Source organism: Pyxicephalus adspersus, chromosome 2 (genome assembly GCF_032062135.1).
Source record: "Pyxicephalus adspersus chromosome 2, UCB_Pads_2.0, whole genome shotgun sequence".
Classification (NCBI taxonomy): Eukaryota; Metazoa; Chordata; class Amphibia; order Anura; family Pyxicephalidae; genus Pyxicephalus; species Pyxicephalus adspersus.
In genome coordinates this window covers 131,042,474-131,063,987 of record NC_092859.1, presented here as the reverse complement: position 1 = coordinate 131,063,987, position 21,514 = coordinate 131,042,474, and the positions used below count along the sequence as shown (strand labels likewise).

At 37.3% G+C, this 21,514-nt stretch overlaps 1 protein-coding gene across 2 annotated transcripts in view; it reads left to right on the top strand.

The window, feature by feature from the left end:
• Window positions 1-2,603: 2,603 nt before the first annotated feature.
• CEP152 (centrosomal protein 152) overlaps window positions 2,604-21,514 on the top strand; it is a 32,887-nt gene continuing 13,976 nt past the window's right edge. For both annotated transcript variants that reach the window (XM_072402403.1, XM_072402402.1), the window contains exons 1-18: window positions 2,604-2,730; window positions 3,540-3,663; window positions 5,464-5,570; window positions 6,854-6,914; window positions 7,002-7,331; window positions 7,601-7,766; window positions 7,854-7,994; window positions 8,951-9,090; window positions 9,177-9,377; window positions 12,075-12,222; window positions 12,846-12,937; window positions 13,076-13,230; window positions 14,458-14,665; window positions 14,758-14,877; window positions 16,024-16,154; window positions 20,417-20,545; window positions 20,661-20,796; window positions 21,025-21,216. In XM_072402403.1, the coding sequence (XP_072258504.1) occupies window positions 3,574-3,663; window positions 5,464-5,570; window positions 6,854-6,914; window positions 7,002-7,331; window positions 7,601-7,766; window positions 7,854-7,994; window positions 8,951-9,090; window positions 9,177-9,377; window positions 12,075-12,222; window positions 12,846-12,937; window positions 13,076-13,230; window positions 14,458-14,665; window positions 14,758-14,877; window positions 16,024-16,154; window positions 20,417-20,545; window positions 20,661-20,796; window positions 21,025-21,216 (2,547 nt within the window). In that variant the 5' untranslated portion in view covers window positions 2,604-2,730; window positions 3,540-3,573. The remainder of the gene's footprint in view (window positions 2,731-3,539; window positions 3,664-5,463; window positions 5,571-6,853; window positions 6,915-7,001; window positions 7,332-7,600; window positions 7,767-7,853; window positions 7,995-8,950; window positions 9,091-9,176; window positions 9,378-12,074; window positions 12,223-12,845; window positions 12,938-13,075; window positions 13,231-14,457; window positions 14,666-14,757; window positions 14,878-16,023; window positions 16,155-20,416; window positions 20,546-20,660; window positions 20,797-21,024; window positions 21,217-21,514) is intronic.

Here is a 21,514-nt window from a genome sequence, read left to right as displayed (position 1 = left end):
TCCTTAGTGGTTTGTCCAAGACTCATCCATACCAGGGCATATTGACAACTAATGCTTCAAACAGTTTTTTAACTAGATGACGTTTGTTAACCTTTTCATGTCAGTCCTGTGATTTCTGAGGAAGCAGAATTTGCAAAGCACATTAAAGAAATTGGGACTGAAACTGTAATATTTGTATATTGAAATATTTGTGAAAAGAAAAAAGGATATGTCTCGTGTTTTAGTGTCTAAATAAAGTATGATTATATTAAAGAATTGATGTATAATGTGAATTGATCGAAAAGGTGCTTTAAAAGTGTGAATGAAAAATTATGTTATAATCAATTCGGATGTGACACCAATACATTGCTATTAATATTTCCAACAGATACATTTGTAATTTCTGTCACAAGACAAATCCTTCTTTTTTAGCATAATTGTATATTGCAGCATGCTACTAGGGCTCCTATTATAAAACTAGGCAGCTTGTCCTAGGGCTCCTATTATAAAACAGGGAATCTGATATTCCTTCAAACATTGGGTCTGATTTATTAAAGCTCTCCAAGGCTGGAGAGGATACACTTCCATCGGTGAAGCTGGGTGATTTAGCAAACCTGAAATGGATCTGCTCCAGGATTGAAAACATTAGCTAACAAATACCAAGTGATGTTTAGGAAATACATTCCAGGTTTACTGGATCACCCAGCTTCACCGATGGAAGTGTATCTTCTCCAGTCTTGGAGAGCTTTATTAAATCAGTCCCATTCCCTGGTAAGAATCTTTCAGGTCTATGTGTTTCAATGGCAGTAAATGATTACCATGAGGGAATATTTGAGGGAATGTCAGATTCCCTGCTTTATAATTTGAGCTCTTAATGTGCCGGGTTGCGCCTCACCATTTGTCCACAATTCTCTGATAACCAAACCATCTGCTTTTATGGATTGCTTTCACAATACAGTACTTTGCTGATACCAATGAAATGAAAGTGTCCTCTTCATAAAATGAGGTTTCTGCCTGAAATACACAAAATATGTGATTATAAACTAAATTATAGAGGATGCCATTACCAACCAATCGCCATTTGCTGTATACCTGTAAAGAGCTGCATAATATGTTGGTGCTAATACTGTTATAACAGTATAATAACAGTATAAATACTGTTTAATAATAATAAAAATGCATATCCTAAATTATTATTATATATAAATACTGAAGGCATTGGATCAGAATGACGCTGGTATACTGGATCGGAATCAACCTGATCCAATGGCTTCAGTATTTCATAAATCACTCATTTCAGTCAGATATACAATGCAGAAATTCTAATGGTGCCTTCTATTAGATTGTAAGCTCTTTAGGTCAGCGTCCTCTCCTCCCCTTGTATCATTGTTTGTACCTTTATTTGATGTACAGTGCTGCATATTATGCTGGTGCTATATAAGTTATTATTTAATACTATTAATAAACAGGATTTATATAGCACCAACATATTACGCAGCGCTGTACATTAAATAGGGGTTGCAAATGACAGAAGAATACAGACAGTGACACAGGAGGAGGAGAGGACCCTGCCCTGAAGAGCTTACAATCTAAGAGGTGGGGGAATTAACACGCAATAGGAGGGGAGATATGTAGTGGTGGGAAGTAGTGATGGTTACACAATACAGAAAAAGATGGGTAAGCAAGTTAAAAAAAATAGATTTTGAATGCTCTTTTAAATGAGAAAAAGTAGGAGCAAGCTGAATAGGATGAGGAAGACCATTCCAGAGAGTTGGGGCAGCTCCAGAAAAATCTTGGAGCCGTGCGTGTGATATAAATACTGTTAAATATATGGATAGCACGGTGGCTCAGTGGTTAGCACTCTGGCCTTTGCAGCGCTAGATCCCAGGTTTAAATGTCAGCCAGGACACTATCCACATGGAGTTTGCAGGTTCTCCCTGTGTATGTATGTGTTTTCTCCCACATACCAAAATTATGCAGTTAGGTTGATTGGCTTCTCCCCACAAATTGACCTTAGACTGTATTAAAGACATATGACTATGGTAGGGACATTAGAGTGTGAGCCCCTTTTGAGGGACAGCTAGTGACACGACTATAGATTTTGTACAGCGCTGCGTAATTTGTTGGCACTATATACCGTGTAATAATAGGAGTAATGGCCTTCTCTACTGACTTCCTATATCTGCACACCTCTGGGTCACTATCTTCAGATATTAAGACAGAGGCATGCAGGTAATTAGTAGTTCCACAGGACAATGACACCCTCCATATTTCCTGTTAGACCCACACACCATGTAACCCCTGACCATGGCCTCTCCTCCCTCTCACTGACACCCTCACTATCCCTTCCGCAGGCTCCTGACAGAAGGCCAATCAGCTCTCCTCACAGCCTTCCCGCTGCCCCTCGCGCCACTAGCCCGCCCTCTGGCAGAATCAATGGAAGCTGTTTGCTGTACAAAACAACCTATCCTTTGCTATCTGCATTGAACCTACCATGCTGGTTTAGTTGCCGACCGCCCTCACCTATCAGCTGCAAGTGGGATGGGTCAAGATGTACAATCTTGGCAATTCATTGGTGGAAAGCGTTGTCACTTTTCTCTGGGATCGACGAATCGCTAAGTTGGCTCCTATTTCGACTGTTGAGAGGGAAGTGGAGGATGTGTTGATGTTTCAGGCCCCGGACAGGTGAAGCACAGCCCGGGCAGCTGAATGTGCCAAGGAGAGAGGAGGACGAACGGCCTGGCTGCTGCAGTGAGTGCTGGAGGTTACGGTGGGGGAACTGTGCGTGTTATGTATTCATGTGCAGCTATAGGGGGTGTATACTGTATATGTTTGCATATATATATATCTAGTATGTAATAATGTATGTTTGTGTGTATATGCAGCTGTAAGTTGTGTGCATATATGTGTGTGTTTTTGCATATTTATCTATATACATATTTATTGTACAGCACTACGTAATATGTTGGCGCTAGATAAATCCTGAATATTATTATTAGCTTTTATATATATATATATATATATATATATATATATATATATATATATGCAATAATGGAAACGCACACATTCTATTGTTATATATAAAATCACAATAGAATGTGTTTCCATATTTGCAGCTTTAGCATGTAATTTAGTATTTAATTATGTGTATGTGTATAAAATATATATATATATATACACTATTATTAATAATAATAATATTAAACAGGATTTATATAGCTCCAACATATAATGCAGCGCTGTAGATTAAAAAGGGGTTGCAAATGACAGACACATACAGTTAGTGACACAGGAGGGGCCCAGAAGAGTTTACAATCGATATATAATCTCAATAGTATATGTGTATGTATATACAGCTTTTCTATGTGTGCGCATTCACCTTATCTGTACATCCTGCATGTATCTGCTCCTTTGATCGGTTGTTGGGGAGTTTGTATTCGGGGGGTTTATATTCAAATACAATGCTAATCAATAATTTTGTGTATAGATAGGTCCATACTTTGCATTTACTTTTATTGATCTCACATAGGTAATAAGTTCTCATTTCCCCTCTATAGGTTGTCACCCTACAAATAGAATATATTCCATACCATGTCTATTGACTTTGACAGCGGTGCCCTACAGACCCAGCAGAATGACAATGAAGAATATGACCAGGAGGATTATGCCAGGGAACAATTGGTGAGAATGTTGTCATTGAACCGTGTAATACGGATTAGTCTCTACAGATTGCTGCTATGTCTATAGCTCACACACCTTTCTGTGAATACACCGGGGAATCATTCACACACCATCTGCCGAGTAGTTTCTGCATGAGATCTATTGGCTGGATGCTGATCATTTGTGTCTTCATGAATTCGTAGTCATTATCTGAGTGCAGGAAAATGGCTGAATACAAAGTTTTTATACTGATTTGTAGATCTTCTTGTGGTCAGACATTTTTGTAACCCGGGTACCTCTGCTGGACACTACACAAAATCCTGATTTTTTTTTTTTTCAGTCCCAAAACAATATGGCTTAAGCTATGTACATGGCTAAAACACTAAATCTTTTGTAATCGTTTCCAGTGACAAAAGAATGAACAAGCGCTGTTCTGCTCTATGGAGAGGGGAAGGGGGAAGGACGCACAAGCGGCACCCTGCTGTGCTCTCCACCATAGTAGTGAACAACAGTTGTTCCAGATCATTCGTTCATCAATCCGCTGTGGCAGACTGATAAATGTCATGGGGGGAATGCTGTACACATGTCATAAGATTGTCACCTGTGATGAATGGTCATGATCATCTCAGACGACAATCATCTGATGTACATATATAGCCTTGGTCATGGTTGTGATTGGAATATAAAGGAACAGCAGCACTCTGCTTTATATCATATGTGTGCTCTTTTTGTCCAAAACATTTGATTGCTTTGATTGCTGGTTACAGGGTTTTGGAACAAATTAGTAAAAATAAATTCTTAATTCTTTGTTTTCCTGCACCGGTTTTAAGTTGTGGTTCATTATCCTGATCATAATCCATGACAAAATAATACCAACAATAAGTATTTCTCAGCAAACCAAAAAGTAGGTTGATATACCCTACACGAGTTCTGTTTTCATGAAAACTCAAAAGCCACAGCCAATATGCAAATCTCTTGTTTGTCAATTTTTGATATTGGGGGGGAAGGTCATCAGCTCCTCCACCCACTTCCAGGCAATTCCAACTATTCAAATAATAATCATGAGATTTTAATGTCTCTAGGAAAACTATTTTGGAAGGGTAAAGTAAGTGCTGTCATGGACAAGCAGCATGGTGGCTCAGTGAATGGCACTCTGGCCTTTGCAGCACGGGGCCCAGGTCAGGACACTATCTGCATGGAGTTTGCAGGTTCTCCACGTGTTTGCGTGGGTTTCCTCCCACATTTCAAAACCATGCAGTTAGGTTAGTTGGCTTGTCCCAAAATTAGATTGTGTTAAAGACATATGACTGAGGTAGTGACATGAGTATGTATGAGGGAAGTTACAAACCATAAGCTGTTGGGAGTGTTTCCATTATATTGATGAGCATATCAGGGGCTGAAAAGCTCTCTGTTGGAGGTTTTAATATTTAATGTATACAATTTTTACATATCTTTACCTTCTCTGAATGTCCTTGTAAGCATTGTCACTGATGCAAAAAGTGATGGGAAAAGCTAAATTTTACAGCTTGGAGTAATTGTTTATAGGACATGTTCCAGGGACAACAATCCTAATACGAGTATATTACTCGCATTGCAAAGATTTTCACTCTATTCCTGTTCCGTATTTTGAACAGGAAGTAAAGCGATATCACCCCAATGTTTGCAGACTGCATCTAAAGCATTTTAACCTTTCCCTAGTCTATCTTTACCAACTCAAAATGTGTTGGTTGTACATATGCTTTTTCTTTTGTTCTCTTGAGTTATTTATTTTAATAATTAGTGGTGCACAATGAAATTGTATTTGTTTCTTTTCCTATCTAGTTACAGCAGTTATTAACCGATCTTCCCCATGATATGCTTGATGACAGCCTCTGCTCAACCTCAGAACCCAACTACAGTGATTGTAGTGACAATGAATTACCAGAACAGTAAGATTTCCTTTTTGAATTACCAGTAATAATAATACCAGTGCATAACCAAGACATTTTTTTTAAGCTCGGTGGGAAGAAATTTTAGGTGGGTGTCAGCCCCTGTATTGTGACCCAACTGTTCAGTAACAACTCAGAAACTGCAGGTAGTTACTATATTGTGCCCGTTGGTGCACCTGGCTAAAAGGGGCTGGGGAGAACACTAAATAAGCCATGTGATAGAATAGCATAAACAGTGTTCCAGCCAAGTAGTTTCAATTTGTGTTCTTTTCCATTACGGTTATGTTTTGCATGCAGATTGGGAATACGCATTGAAGAAAAGAGAGTGTACCTTTATAAAAAAAAAACACCTTCCCCATCATTTGTTCAATACAAATCTTGATCAATACATAAGCCTACTGTGGAAATAGTGAACATACCCTTGTCTTTTAAAGCTAATGTTCACATTACATTGTTTCAAGTTGGGATTTTTGTTTTTTTGGCTATATGTTTATTTGCAAACTAAAGTCTTGCTATAATGGACAGCAAAGGCTTTATTATGGCAAACTTTTAATGAAGGTAGAATTGTGCAATGTCTTTGTGGATGCGTTTACTTTGTCAGGAATTATTGCAAGAGTTACCTACAGATCTTTTGATCTGCCTTTTTGCTTATTCTCTGGGAATTCAGTGGTCAGCTGCTGGGGTAAATTTTTTTGGTCTGGAGAATTATGAACAAATTGATGCTGAATGGAGATGATTTTTTTTACAGTGGAATGATGTAAAAGTGTAACTAAACATGTTTTAAAAAAATGCATGCAGGTTTTTTTTTATATTGGAGAAGGAACAGGGATTTTTTTTTTATATAAGAAAAATTTTAAGTGAAGCTCCAATATTAAATGCTCAAATAATTAGGAAGTCTTCTCTTTGCTTTATCGTTTCCAACAATTTATAAGTGAAGCTACCCATTAAATATAGTTAAAAGTGTGTTGGAGATTCTAGTAGGACAAAAAAGGGAGCCTTTTGTTGCATGTTCATGGAAGTGTAGGTCCACCTCATAAAAGCATGCACATCTGCTTTCATAGTAGATCCCCTAATAAGATTTTCTTGTGTAGTGGAGGATCAACTAATGTTTATGGATGACTTTATACATAGCAAAGCAGCACCATTCCCCTACTGTAACCCACCTGTAATCTTTTTAAGCGGAATGCCTGCCAAAAGCTGTTTTCTTTTGAGTTTTAAAAAAAGTGGTAAATTCTTCTGTTGCACATAGCAAAATCCAAAGAAATATTACATTTCTTTTTAAGTAATGAACCCTGGCAAGAGACACATTGGAGAGATGATGGAAGAACATCTGACCACCAAAATGTAAGTTTTTGTCTTTGATTAGCTTACAGTGGTTTGACTTTTATACTTGCCTTGTTCTGAATTTTTTTTTATTTTTTTTTTTATTAGCAATATCCGGATAGAGCTGTTGCTCCACACTATATGGGTCAGCAAAATGGACCTCCGAGAAGTGAAGCATTAGGAGATAATATCCACAGTGGGTGGGGAGCCCAACACCATAACAATGAAGATATGTTTACAGAGCAGTATAACAATTACAGAAAAAAGGAAAATGAAGAGTCTTTTGTGGGAAGCTTCCACAGTGATGATCGTTATGATGGACCTGACCGTTGTTCCACAAGTGAATTGTATCATCTTCCTGAGGACTTTCAACCATACACCAATGGTGGATGTCAACTGGGTGAAAACTTTTCAGATGGTAGTCGCAAGCAGAATCAGGTTTGTTCATATTTTGTGTGTGACTCAAAATTTTCTGTGGTTACTGTAATGAATTTGTCAAAAGCTGTGTAAGAAATATCCAGTGAACTTTACCTGATGTACACTATGAATGGCAGTGGAGAGAAAATAAATGGTGCATTATAACACTCTATTTATTTTATGGCAATGTTTCCAAAAAGACAGTTTGCATTTAGCACCCCAGATCATATTTATTCTGATGTGATCTTTAATTTTATGACATGTACAAATCTGTTCTTTCATTATGATAGATTTTCACTGCTCCTGAAGGAAATGGCGACAATCCTGAAGAGTCTGTTCCAGTCAGATACAATCCATACCAGATAGTGGGTACTCATAAAGATGTAAAATCAGATGCACCAAGAAGACTCGACAAATATGATGACCTTCAAAGGGAATTTCTGGATACGGGGGAGTGTAAGACGTGTATTTTATTTTTTTTCTGTGTACAATGCAAAACGTTTATAGTGAATTGATCATAAATTTGTAACTTGTATATTTTAGGTACTTCAGGTAATATGCAATTCGTACAATTACAAGTTCTTTACAAAGCCAAAGGAAGGCAGCTAGAGGAATTAAATGCAAAGATGGAAGAAAGTGAAAGGCAAATGAGATACCTCAATCATCAACTTGCAATAGTTAAAGGTAAATAATTTTGCTTTGTACACCTGTAAACCTTGTGGGTAGCATCCTACACACTCACAGCAGAGAGATATTTAAAACTTAGACCTAAACTTTGGGTGACTTCCTGAGCTCTCCTAGCATACAGGCTATACCCAACATGTCCACATGAGCCGCTTCAGGCTGCAACTCCTCCTGTTGTAAAGACAGATGCCCTTTTATTATCAGCCAGGTGTTTCAGAACCATCCTTAATTTCTGACCTGGACAATGGCAGAGTGGCTGGCTCAACCATTTCTTCCAGGATCTGATCTCAAGTAAACTGACACAAATCTGCAGCAACATGGGTACTTATGGCCCTATCCAGGCCCTTAAATCCCTTTTCCAGGAGGAACTGATGTAAATGATGTCAAATATCCTCTGACTTTAGCATTAGGTGTTTCATTCTACTGCACGTGTAATTTCTATTATGTTGCTGCAAATTGTTAGTAGTGTAAAACAATGTGTATGGTTTATAGAGAGAAGGTTGACTGATACATGATATTCATTAAAACATTATTGAAGTCCTTTTTTTCAATACAGATGTGTGCTGCTTTTTTGAACTTATCGCCATGCTTTGCTTTCGGAAGCCTTTTCATTTGAATTGGCTTCTTAAGACATTACAGAGAAATGTAGTGCATACACTGCTTCTGAGAGTACAGTATGTTGTATTACTGTGCATTTGGGGTTCCATTTAGAACCAATGATAACCCAGCACAACAGCTTGAAAGTTGGGATAAGAGATCCTCTTCAATTGTTGTCCTTGTTCAGCAATTCTAAAAAAACATGTACTTCTACAATGTGCCCACAACAATTTCATGAAGCAAAAGTGGAACCCCTAGCAAGTTATTCATGCATTATAACAGAGCAACATGTATATAAACAGAGCAACATTCACTGCGGTAACAAGTACTCATGTAGTTCTAACACATTATATGTACAGATGAGAAGGATGGATTAGTTATCAGCCTTCAGGAGTCTCAGACTTTGCTTCAGAATTCCAGAGAAGTAGAGCTCCAGCTGAGGGGACAGATGGCCGCTCTTCAGAACACTGTGGATGGATTAACCTCTAATGATGAACAGGTAGTGCTTAATATTTAATATATTCACTGTATATAAAGTTTACTGCTGTATCATTACTCTAAGATCTTCTGTTGTCTTTCAAATAGTTGCGGAAGGAGCTAAAAGTTGCTAAACTTGCAATGGATAGTATGCAGCAGCAAGTTATGGACTTGCGGCGCTCTGACTCAATAAACAGAGCACGGGAACAACATGAGATGGTTGTGTCGACGCTTAAAAAGAAGCATGATGAACAAATGCTCTTGGTGCAACAGAAATTTGATGATGTTAATGCAGCTCTTCAGGAACAGGTATGCTATCCTTCAGTTAATAAAAGCAGTCTTGTAAGATACATGCATGTTCATCAGTCTCTCCAGCATTTCAAACATGAGCCAACATATTGCCATCTTGTTTATCTGCTCTTGGACAGAAGTTAAAATAAGAAGTGGTTACTCAATATTTGATTTAAAATATTGTGTGTTTCCCTAGCATGTTGTAAAACAAAAATGGTATAAAAAAAAAAAAAAAAAGCTAATCAAACCTTCTTTGCTTAAAACTTCCATTGCTGACCTTTTTTCTGGCAGTGCTAGATGTCTGACTGTCTTGCTGCTGCTGAGTTACTTAACTGTAACAAGTATGCAGATCAGGTGTTGCTGGAACCAGAGAAAGCCAGGTAACTAAATTTTCCAGACGTGGTTCAGCAATGGCAGTCTAGAGATTTCTGTCCACACAAATGTCCTTTAAAGAGCAACTAAACATATAGAAACTGTTAAGATAAAGTGCAGTCCCTGAACTCCAGACAATGACGGTGCCTAAACTGATGTCATTGGGCTGCTGGAGGCAGTAGGAAGACTTTTTTTTTTTTTTTTGACGTATTGCCAGTTGCTGTTTTTTTGGTGCCCCACCTTCAGTTAAGAGCACACATATACCCAATATTGCAATGGTGGCTGCACTTGTGTCAGGTTGCCTGGGCTGTTCTACCAAGACTGGTTAAAAAAAAAAAAAAAGTGACTGATAATATACCAGTATGTATACTACTGGTAATATCATACCTACTTTATTACCAAATCCAGATTCTGATAATTTTTCACTTCTGTTTTAAAATCTTTGAGCAAGGTAAGAGAAAGCCAGATCCTCTGTATTGAGAGCTGGAATCTAAATCTCATAATTCAATAAAATTATATTCAGATCTTAATCCATTTGGCCTCTTCTGTGATTGGCTGTACATTTTAAAAGTGAAGTGAGTATGTTTTAATTCAACCAAAGCTTTTATAATGTAAGTCTCCTGGAAACACATCAATAACAGGCTTTTTCAACTTGAAACTATAAAAACAAATAATTTTGCCAAAACTTTAATATATTCTGAGGTTCCCGCTGATTACAGCTGGGCTAAACACTCCAAATGTTGAAGAGAAAAAGTTGGACAACCTGTTGATAGACAATTTGAAATATAATCTGCAGATGCGCTGGACTTGTGGGTACTTTGTTCATCCAAGTAAGAGAATGTTACTATTTACACATAATATCACGCCATGTGTGAGGACTGACCTCTTGTGAAAATTTAGGAAGATTTAGGAACTGTGAAAGGGACAGTTTATCCAAGTTTTCATGGCAAGACAATTTTCTAGATCTTGGCAAGAAGTTTGCCTCAACATTATCAGCACTTACAGGACTATTTCCAAAGAAGCTTCTGAAAAAAAGATTGCTGAAATCAGATTTATTTTCTGCTTGGGTCTTTTTGTAATTTATCAGATGATTTGGATTTGCACACTATATTAAAAATCAATATCTGATTACATTTTGCTTGACCATAAGCTTCTACCATTTGAAGCTTTTAGGCCACTCCTTGTTATACAGTGATGAATACAAATTATACTCCTGCTATGAGTGGATGCACAGCACATTCTTAGTATACATATTCACTCGGTCCTTGAAGTGAAGACAATTTAATACTGCACCAAAATCATTCTATATACGAAAATGTCCTAGAATTGTAAAGAATAGAATGACTGTGTGGTGCCACATAGTTGATATTCATGATTTTATTACATTGTTATGAAGATATGAGGAAATGTAATATGATCAGAAGAATTATCTTAAGTAAGTAAGAAGTAAACCTAAAACTAACCCAAAACAAAAAACACTAACCTTCAATCCCCCAGATCAGTCTATCTGTCGGGAGGTTTCTTTCATCGGGTCCCGCAGTGTCCCGGTATCTGTCTTCAGCCCGGCACAGAGGGAGCGCCAGATGCCAACATCTTCTCCTTTCTTCTTCTTCTTCTTCTTCTTCTTACGTCACCCGATCACGCAACGCGCAGGCGCAAGATCAGGTGACATAGATTGGGATACGTGAGAACGCCAATTTTTTTGCCCTGTTGATGAAAAGGCTCCTTCTGGCTGATATGCTCAGGCATACGCAGAAGGAGCAGTCAAGACCCCCCTCCATCTCACTTCATCAGGAGATCTAGAGAATTTGTTCTTTCTTCTCCCCTTTCTATCTGCTCCAGAATACAATGGGGGCGCTTATTTAAAATTGGCCCCAGAGAAAATGGGGCTAGTCTAGTAGCGATATTACTTCCAAAGCGGACTTTATCTTTAAGTATTTAGGCATTTATAATAAACCTGGCCTAAAATTTTGGGGCTTGTATTAGCGGCTTTTGTTTGCATCCGATGGATTTTGCATTCTGGGAATGCAAATTCTGCTTGAAGCAAGCCAAAATAACTTGTCAGTGAATTTTGGATAAACTCAGAAGCATCTAAAATGGTTCCTAAACAAACTCCTTCATCACAAGCCCCTAAAGTTCAAAAATGTTAGTCTTCAAACTGATCCCTCTATACTATTTGGGGCTTTCTTGGAATTGCAGTTTGCTAATTACCAAGTTGAACCTCCAAGGTGTGTCTTTTACATATTGCCTTTTCCTTGCCGAATGTACCTGTCTGTTTTATCGTGTCATATTCTCCTCTGTCCTCTCCATAGTTTCTTTCATGGTTGTTTTTCCCCATTCTAGAAAGATATTTGTACTCGACTAGAAGAGCAACTTAAACTGTCTGAAAGAAGGCAAGAAGAAATCAAACTGGAAAAAACGGATATTATCAATCGCTTATCCAGAAGTCTTGAGGAAAGTCAGAAGCAATGTGCCAATCTTTTACACACAGGTAAGCTAGCATTTTTATTTTGCCAAGTGTGTGACAGGAGAGTGATGATGTTATAAAACGTACTGTACAACCGAGTTGGACAACCAAGATATTATAACAAGTATTCATCAAGTGACAACTGGAATCCTGTTATAGGTGCTTGTTTTGTGCCAGTGACATAAAATTACTGGGTCAGCATGACAGACAACTGGCATTATTAGAAAAATGTTCTGCTATTACAGCCCAAATATTTTGCTCAGCAAAGATGTTGTTTAAGTCTTGGTTTCTGTGGCTAGCTACAGCTTTAAAAAAATTTGATGTATGCAGTCATAATAAATACTTCCCTGTGTGGTTTAGGGGTGGTGGTGTGCAGATTAGCATTCAGGGGCAAAATACTCTTATATTTACATTTCATATATACAGCAGTATGACTATGGGTTCAGGAGTGTCTATGCGCTGTGCAAGGTAAAAAGTAATCAGTTTGATAGAAAAAAAAATACTACTACTTTGAATTCAGAAGCCATTGTTAGATTGCAGCAAGGCCTATTTGGGTAGTAGGTCAAATGTAAAGCAGGGGGATAGGTTACTGTTAGTGTTGGGAGCTGTATTTTATTTTTCCTTAGTCTAAACGTTTTATTTTTTAGGTTCAATCCAGGAGGCAACCCAGTTAAGACTGCAGCTTCAGCAACTACAGTCATCAAAAACTATTAGTGATGGTATGAATAAGGCACTGCAGGTTAGTGTTGTTTCCAATGTGGATTTCATTACTTTACATTAATTAAGAACTTTGTGTCCTTGTGAAGTTCTAGCTTTGTTTTTGCACCCTAGGGGGGAAAATGCATATATATTAAATTGTGTTTTATTTGCACTCTAGGAAGAAATAAACGAACTTAAAGAGCAAATTACAATGTATGAGTCTGCTGCTAAACTTGGGGTTTTCGTTAGTGGAGAGGAGCAAGAACAGTTATCGGACTCCTACGTAGATTTGGGCATCAAGAAAGTTAACTGGCAAAAATCACGATTTCAAAGGTACATGGTTTTATGGCACATAGTAGGATGCAAATGAAAAGGTATTCATTGCTTGGTGTTATCAGTCATAATTTTGGTGCATTGGTTCTCAATATTTTTAAGAATCAACCTGTTCTATAATAAACACATGAAAACAAATGTTAGTGGGTAGCAGGCACCACAAGGTTCTAGATCAGACCTTCAAGCCCCATTTTTATTTGTGCACTGCATTACCCCTACATGTGAACAATCGCCACAACATTCCGAATTTTTTATTTTTTTTGTAACTGCATGCTACAATGTTAGTGGAGGGAGTGTTCAAAATGAATGACACTGCAACGTACCACGTGTCATATGTGTTACTGCTTTGCAATCTTTTTTATATTGGTGTACTGTTGCACTAAAAAGTGAATAGGTATGCCTACACATATTGGCGTTTTGTTTGTGGGCTGTTGCATTGTAATACATGGTTTTACTGCTGGTAAATTGGTACTTTTTTTTTTTTTTTTTCCCCTGCTGATCTTAGCAGTAGAACACTTCTAATATTTCCTTTTTACTATGTACTATATATCATGTATTGAGAAAATACTGTATATTTATACCTCATAAATTTAGTATATATTTATACTATAAGTGTATTGATAACCCGACAACATTATCACCTTTTAAACTGGAAGTTTTGAAAGACTACAGAACACCATGCCTTCTCCTCTTCTCCTGTTCTCTCTCATCCTTCCTCTCTTTTCTCTTCTCCATAACCTTTTTGTACTCTACAGAGAGAGCTGGGAACAATGCCAGCTGATAACATCTTATGGTCTTTGCTGACTATAATCAGCTCACAAAATTTCAGGCAGGACCATTATAGGTAAAAATATTAAATACAGTAAATTCCACCCACCCATCCTATATTTAATTAAGGGACCAGCGAATAAGGTGTAATTCATAGTCTAGCCATCCATACTCCATACCTTTTTGAAACTTGGACCTGGCACCTTGTGTAGGCTACTGGATGTGAAATATATTTTGAACACTATTCGCTATTCATTTCTCATTTTTAAAAAACTTTTTACATTGAACAAAATGGTTTGCATTACTATTGTCATTCAAATTATTGGCCTCTTTAAATCTTTTCATTGTGAAAACCTAAATTTAACACGATTGATTGACTTATACTCCATAAACTCTGTAAACATTATTTAATGTGTGTGATTTTTTTGTTTTTTTTTAATAATCTTAAAATGCATGCAGGTCATTGCGAACAAATGGTGTCCGGAAAGACCTTTCATCTGATGATATCACAGAGCTGAAAACTGAGCTAGAGCGTTGCATGAGCAGCAACAAAACAAAACGTCAGCAGATTATACAGCTGCAGTCTGATCTAAGGGTTTATCAGTCAAAAGCTGAAGAGCTGAAAAAGCTACTTGATAAAGCTGAAAAAGAAGCCAAAGACCGTGATGTATGTTCTATGCTGTTGTAAGAACTACATGTTCTAAATGTCATTGGAACAGAGCTTTTTTATGTTTACTATTATCTCATCACTTTTAACAGGTCAGACCAGGGAACTTCGGGGAACACATGGATTCTTCTTCATACAGATCCACAAGCCAAGACAGTCAGGAGATTCAAAGGCTGTTGGATGAGAATCAGACACTTCAGCAAGCAGTTGAGGTACTTTTCATAACAATTTTACCAATGATACATAAAGGTGTAAATCATTAGAACCTGAGAAAGCAAAGTAAACACGAAAACTGCTACTTTCCTAGGCATGCAGCAAACTAGCTAGGAGAAGAAAGTGGGGGTATTTTGAAAAAAAAGGGAAACCTCAAACTGATAGTGGTGTAGTTGGCAAGCCTATTTTGGTATATCTTCAGAAAAATGAAGAAAGTACAGAGAAGCGGCTTTTTTTCAACAAACATATACATTTACTTATTCAAACTGCATTAATATTAACTAGAGCTCAACTATGTTGAGTACAATCAGTATAGTACATGTGAAAAAGAAGTACCAATATTTGATGATAGTCTGATTATATATTTATACAATTTAGAAATATGTCTTTCCTCCAAATGCGTTTCATCAGTATGGGCAAAATATTTCTCCATATTGCCGAAAGGCATCATTGTTTTCCTCTACCTGGTGAGTTGTTAATGGTAACCTCAAGTGCTCAAAAAATGTTAAAATACAGTGATGCCTAGGCTAACAAATATAATTCGTTTTAAAAACAAACACATTTGTTTGCCGAAATCTTTATTTTTTGTTTTAATAGAAAATCATTTATTTTTGTTCCCGATGCTGCCAACAATTTAAAGGTGTTTTATAAAAAAAAGTAAAGTAAAAAGCTATGAAAGGTCATCAATGCATCAAAGGCTGAGATGAACAGAGTCCCAATTGGAACAGTCTCAACATATTAGGCCGCGTGGTGTCAGTTACTGTATAAAATCCTTACTGTGAGTTAATCACAAAGCAAAGAAAACAAAAAAAACTTTATTGAGCCTACACATTCATTAATGTCTGGAACAAGCTGTGCTTTGATATGCAAAAAAGAAACAACTGCAGAGTTTCTCTTGGTCATTAAAGAGTTACAAGGTGTTGAGGAAGAGCTCACCCACAACTTTAGCTATGTTTAGCAAAAGATATCTTCTGCAAGTAATGCAAACCGCCTCCGTCCTGCACACCAGCAGCAGGGAAGCCCCATTCTTGTTTGTTTTTGTTTTTTTATCGTTAGCAGGGACACCTATTAGCCCAGGTATCCCTGTAAAGATTAATATGTTTCTACTTTTAAACATTTTTTTATTTATTACTTCTTTTTCCTAGAAACATTTGTTGCGTATCGATGAGCTTACTGCAAGTGAGGAGAAACTGAAGGCAGCAAATCAGCAGCTCTGTAGTGAAATGCGAGAAATGATTCAAGATTTTGATAAAGATAAAAAGGAATCTATTGAGCGGTGAATATAAAACATCACTTTTTTTATTTTCTGACTTCTGCTTGAAACAAAGATTAGCATTTGGGTCACCCTATTCACTTGCTTATCACCACCTCCGCTTTCTCTGTTGCCTATTCAGTAGTCTTTCAAATACTGAGGTTTGACATGCAGACATGGAATAGTTATCGCTCCAAGGTAGACATGCAAAGCATTCATTTAAAAATGCCCACGGTTAGGTGCTCACATACCTAAAGTGTAGGTAACCTTATGCAAATTGCCACTGTTATGTCAAGCTTATTCTTCATAATGGACTAAAGTCAGATGGGAGGAACAGAGCCAAAAAACAAAGTTTGGAGCTGAAGTTATTTGTTTGTTTCACCTAGCTGGCCTTCAGCTTTTTCAAATTGCCTGCATTATATGTAAGTCTACGAGTAAACGCTTAACAAATCTTCATGTCCTTCTAAAGCTACATACACATACATAGATAATTATCACCCAAGATAAATAGTCATAATTGTCTAGCATGTCTAAAATAGTCCCCCTATGGCCTTCATCAGTTCATTGGTGCAAGTTACATCATCCTAGCCCAGCCCATCAAAATGGCTGGAGATCAGAATCCATAAGAGGAAAAGAAAAGAATGGTGGTGCATGGGTTGAAAAGGGGACATGTGAGTGTACTAAAAAATTGTGAACAGGCAGGTATGGGTATTGTATTGCAGTAGGGACCTCGTCACCTGCCTGGTTGCATATTTTTTTTAAAGTAGGGGTATAGTTCTGCTTTATTGTCCGCACAAATTCACTTTTTTTTAATTTTTTTTTTTTAAATATATTTTTTATTGAATGCAAGACAATACAAAACAAATACAGTAAAAAAACAGTGCGAACAAGATATACCGTACAATCAGGTATAAAATACAAAAGAGAAGAAACAGGATGTATTAGGCCAGAAAAAGACTTTAGCGTGAATAGCATAAAAGCATTCTGCATCCAAAAAACAATGAACAGAAGTGATTTACAGCAGATATAAAGTACATCCTGTAATATTGTCTTTGCCCCTTAATTTTTTAATTTTTATAAATGTGACCAATTATGCATAGAAAGATTAGAAAAATAACCGCATAACCAGAGGACAAAACCAAGTCATAAAAACGAAGGTATTGCCTAAACAGTCGGTGCACTGTTCTCTCCACCTTCCCAGAAATCGAATCTAAAAGAAAATAAGATTTTATCCCCTTCAGGAAACCATGCTCCCCTCTATCAAACAGATCTCTAATTAATTGCTCCCAAAGCTCTCATGTCATACCAGATAGTGTGGCGAAAGGTTTCCATAATATCATGCAGCTGGGATAGAGATAATGAATGCTGTAAATATTGCATCTACGTTGCAAAGAACTTTTGTGAGTGAGTCCCTAAGTGTTTGGTGGCTTCAGTTTTGTCAATCAACATAAGGGTTTGCAAATAATTAGTACATTGCGTCAATGTGGGAGGGTGGGGTTTCATCCATTGCTTTAATATAGCTTTTTTAGCTGCCAGCAAACAAAGATGATCAAATTTAGATAAACCAGAAGCATCAGTTGGGGAGGGTTCTTCGTGAAAAAGTGCTAAATGAGGTGACAAAGAATGGAGATGTCCAGTAACCCGAGTAATATATTGAAAAAATGATTTCCAAAAGGCACTAATTGCCGGGCAATCCAATAACAAATGTTCTAAGGGAGCAAGTGGAAAAGCACACTTAGGGCAAGCCACTATCCTTTGAGCCACCACAGTGGAACGCAACTGCAGATTAAACGCATAATACTCTCTATGGATAATTTTAAATTGCAGTTCTCGCCACACCTCACTAATAATAGATTTTCTGACAATGGACCAGCTAGCCTCTAATAGTTCTAATGTATCAGAATTGGGCATCGTAAAAAATCAGCCCATTTGGCCACAAAATATAACCTTGATTCTACTCCTGTAGAGGCTTCCAACAATAGTGGATAGATATGATATTGAATGTCGAGATGTAGACGGGCCCAGCATTCGAGTTAAAGGAAGAAGTATAGGCAGTATGGAAAAAGGGCCCCGCCGTGGGAAAAAAAACAGACTTGACCTGTAAATAATAGAGAAAGTGTTGGGAGGGGAGGGCAAACTTAGCCCTAAGGATAATAAATGATAATAGGCAGTTTGTGTCATCCAACAAATCACTCAGTTTCTCAATACCTCGCCTTGCCCATAGTTTATAAGCGTTATATTTCCACCCCTGACAGAAGCTAGGTATCAAAGTAATTGTGTCATAGCGGTAAAGCTTTGCCAGTAGCGACACAGCTTTTTAGTCTCTCGCCATGCCAGCAAAGTGTCCCTCAGAAGCAAATTTGTACGTACATTGCGTGGTATGCTAGCATGTGGGGCAATAAGTAAACCAAGCAATGACCAAGGTCTCACCAGTAAAGATTCCAGCTTAACCACCGCATAAAAAGATGTATGCTGCCACCAGTCCTTTACATAGCGAAGCAAACACGCTAAGTTGTACTAGCGTATGTCTGGGAAACTCATACCAAGACTTTGTTTAGATTGAACAAGTTTGAATCTAGCAATCCGAGGGGTCTTACCTTGCCACAGGAAGGCTGTAAAGGCAGCATTTAATTTCTGAATATCAGAATGTCTCAACAAAAAGGGTAGTGTTTGCTTGGGATATATTAGGCGCCCAAAGCTAATCATTTTAGTGACACCAGTGACACCACCCCATCAGAGATAAAAGTAGGGATTTCCAGCTCTGTAATTCGGCCAAAATCTTATTATTAATAGGAGTGTACTTCAACTTGCACATATCAGGAACCAGCCTGGTGACCTGAACTCCCAGATAGGTAAAAGCATGTTTGACTAATTTCAAACCCAAATTACGTATAACAGACAATAGTTCAACAGGCACCGTGGGATGTAGATATAAAAATTCACTTTTATTATAGTTTATATGGAAGCCAGAAGTAGTATAGGTAGATCTTTCTCTGGGTTCCCCAGAACAAATTCACTTTACAGTAACGGTCATGTTTCTCTTTCATGGTACTGCCTTCAAATTGTTTTGCTTCAGCATAGCAAATGCATAAATCAGGCATCCATCCAGTGACATCTGCAGTGCATACACTTATGTATAATCTTCCTGACACCTGCACCATCACACAATCCGCAAAACTTGGAAACTTGTAAAACTTTGACATTTTGTGTATACAGTTACCATTGTAATTGTTAAATAGTCTAGAAACTGAAGTCTTTGGCATGAACAAAAGGTGTAACTTTATACAATTTTGATACTGATCTCATTGCCTGTGTGTTTGTTCTGTCAAAAAAGATTTCATGTTCCATTACAGTTACCCTTGTAGGACTAGTAGAACATCTTCATGGTGCAGTCCCCAAAAAAATAAAAAAATTGAAAAGGTTATTTATTTTTTAAATAAACACTATAGAAATTCCGAATTATTGGAAGAACACAGATCCTTTATGTTTTTTTACAAACTGCCATAGCACAGGAGATTCTTTCATTTTAGGTTATGAAAACTTTTGTAAGCAGGTCTGTAAACTTTACTTAAGAAGGATTTTGTAGTGGAAAGTGAAATCACTAAGTAAACCCAAGCCACATATACATAATGCTAGTGTTCTGTGTGAAGGTGGTCATTGGTGAAGACAGGATGTTACCTCATTTCTTATCCTCCAGCAAGGAGGACAGTGATCAGTGCAGTAATGACCTCTCTAAGTTTCCAGCCAGGCGGTAGTGCCTTAGATCTCACACAGCAGATATACAGCTGTATACAAGGAAAAAGCACTGCTATTTTCCAGGAAGAATTCTAGACAACAACTAGTATATTCTGTTTAAGTATATAACAATTTTTGTTTGTGTGTTTAGTTTTGTTTTAAAGCTATGGAACTCTGCTGCTCAATTTATCTTTATTAAAGACTTTTAGCAATACTTTATCTTTCCCTAATGTAAACCTATTGAGTCACCTTTAAATGTCTTTTCAAGCACCCTGGGAGCCCTGAATCCTTCTAGTATACATAGGATGTCTAACTTCTTCGTCCCATCCTTTTTCCTGCACCTTACTATTTCTCCTCTGAGCTTACTTTTTTTTTTTTTTTTATTTGTAACTTATTAATAATGTTGAATTTGATGCGTTGGGTTCAAGTGCGGCGAAAGGGGAGAGTGTTTATTTTGCTAGCCATATTAAATATGCCTCAAAGTGTTCACAGCTGCTTTGTAACATTCCCCAAGATAGTTCATGATGAGTAATCGCTGTGTGTTGTCCCAGGTGTGAGCGAACATATGAACAGCATCATGAAGATATGAAGACTCACTTAAGAATAGAGTTAAGTGAGAAGTTTGAAGCAGAAAAAGTCCAGTTGTGTCAGACATACGAGTCAAAAATATCCCAGTTACAGTAAGGATTTCTCACTTAAATTCCAAGAGTCCAAATGGGAGTTTTTTTTTTATATATTTTTTTATTTATTTATATAAATTATTTATATATAATGTCTTTTTCCCCTGTATTGTAGATCACAGAATAATGAATTATCTAATGAGATGACTGCAGTACAGGAGTGTTACATAGCAGTGTGTAAAGAGAAGGATACACTGGAGGACACCATCCGTGAGAGTTTGAAGAAAGAATATCAGCTAAATGATGAAAAGGTATTCTGATCTATGTTCTTGTCGTGTGTGTGTGTGTGTGTGTGTGTGTGTGTGTATATGTATGTATGTATGTGTATATGTATGTATGTATGTGTGTGTGTATATATATGTGTGTGTGTGTGTATATGTATGTATGTATATATATATATATATATATATATATATATATATATATATATATATTAGACCGAATACATGAAAGCATGCTAATTTTACATTTCTTTATAGTGGAAAGAGAAACTACTGGAGGAAAAGGAACATTTGTTGCAGTCTCTAAAAATTGAGCTAGATGACAAACACCAGTCTGAATTGGCTGTTGTAAAGGCACAATGGCAGAAAGAAAGGGAGGAAGAAATAAAGAGAGAAACTGAGATTCAGCTGGTATTGGCTAAAGAAGATTGGATAAAGGAGCAACAACAGGTGTGTGGTTCATTGATAGCATTTTATGATTTTAAGCCTAAATATTTTTTTGTTGAATGTGACTACATAAAGCAGAGAAGAAAACAGGTATTTATTGCATACATTGGCACCTAGAAGTACATAGATACCTCATACATCTAGGAGGGTGCCGTATTCAGCGCAGCCTCCTCCAGTCTCTAGGAGTTTTCATTCTGTAACTTGTATACCAATACAGGTAGTCCCTGAGTTAAGGACATCCAACATACGAATGGCTCCTAGATACGAACTGGGCTTTCCTGCTTTCCCCTGTGCAGGATGG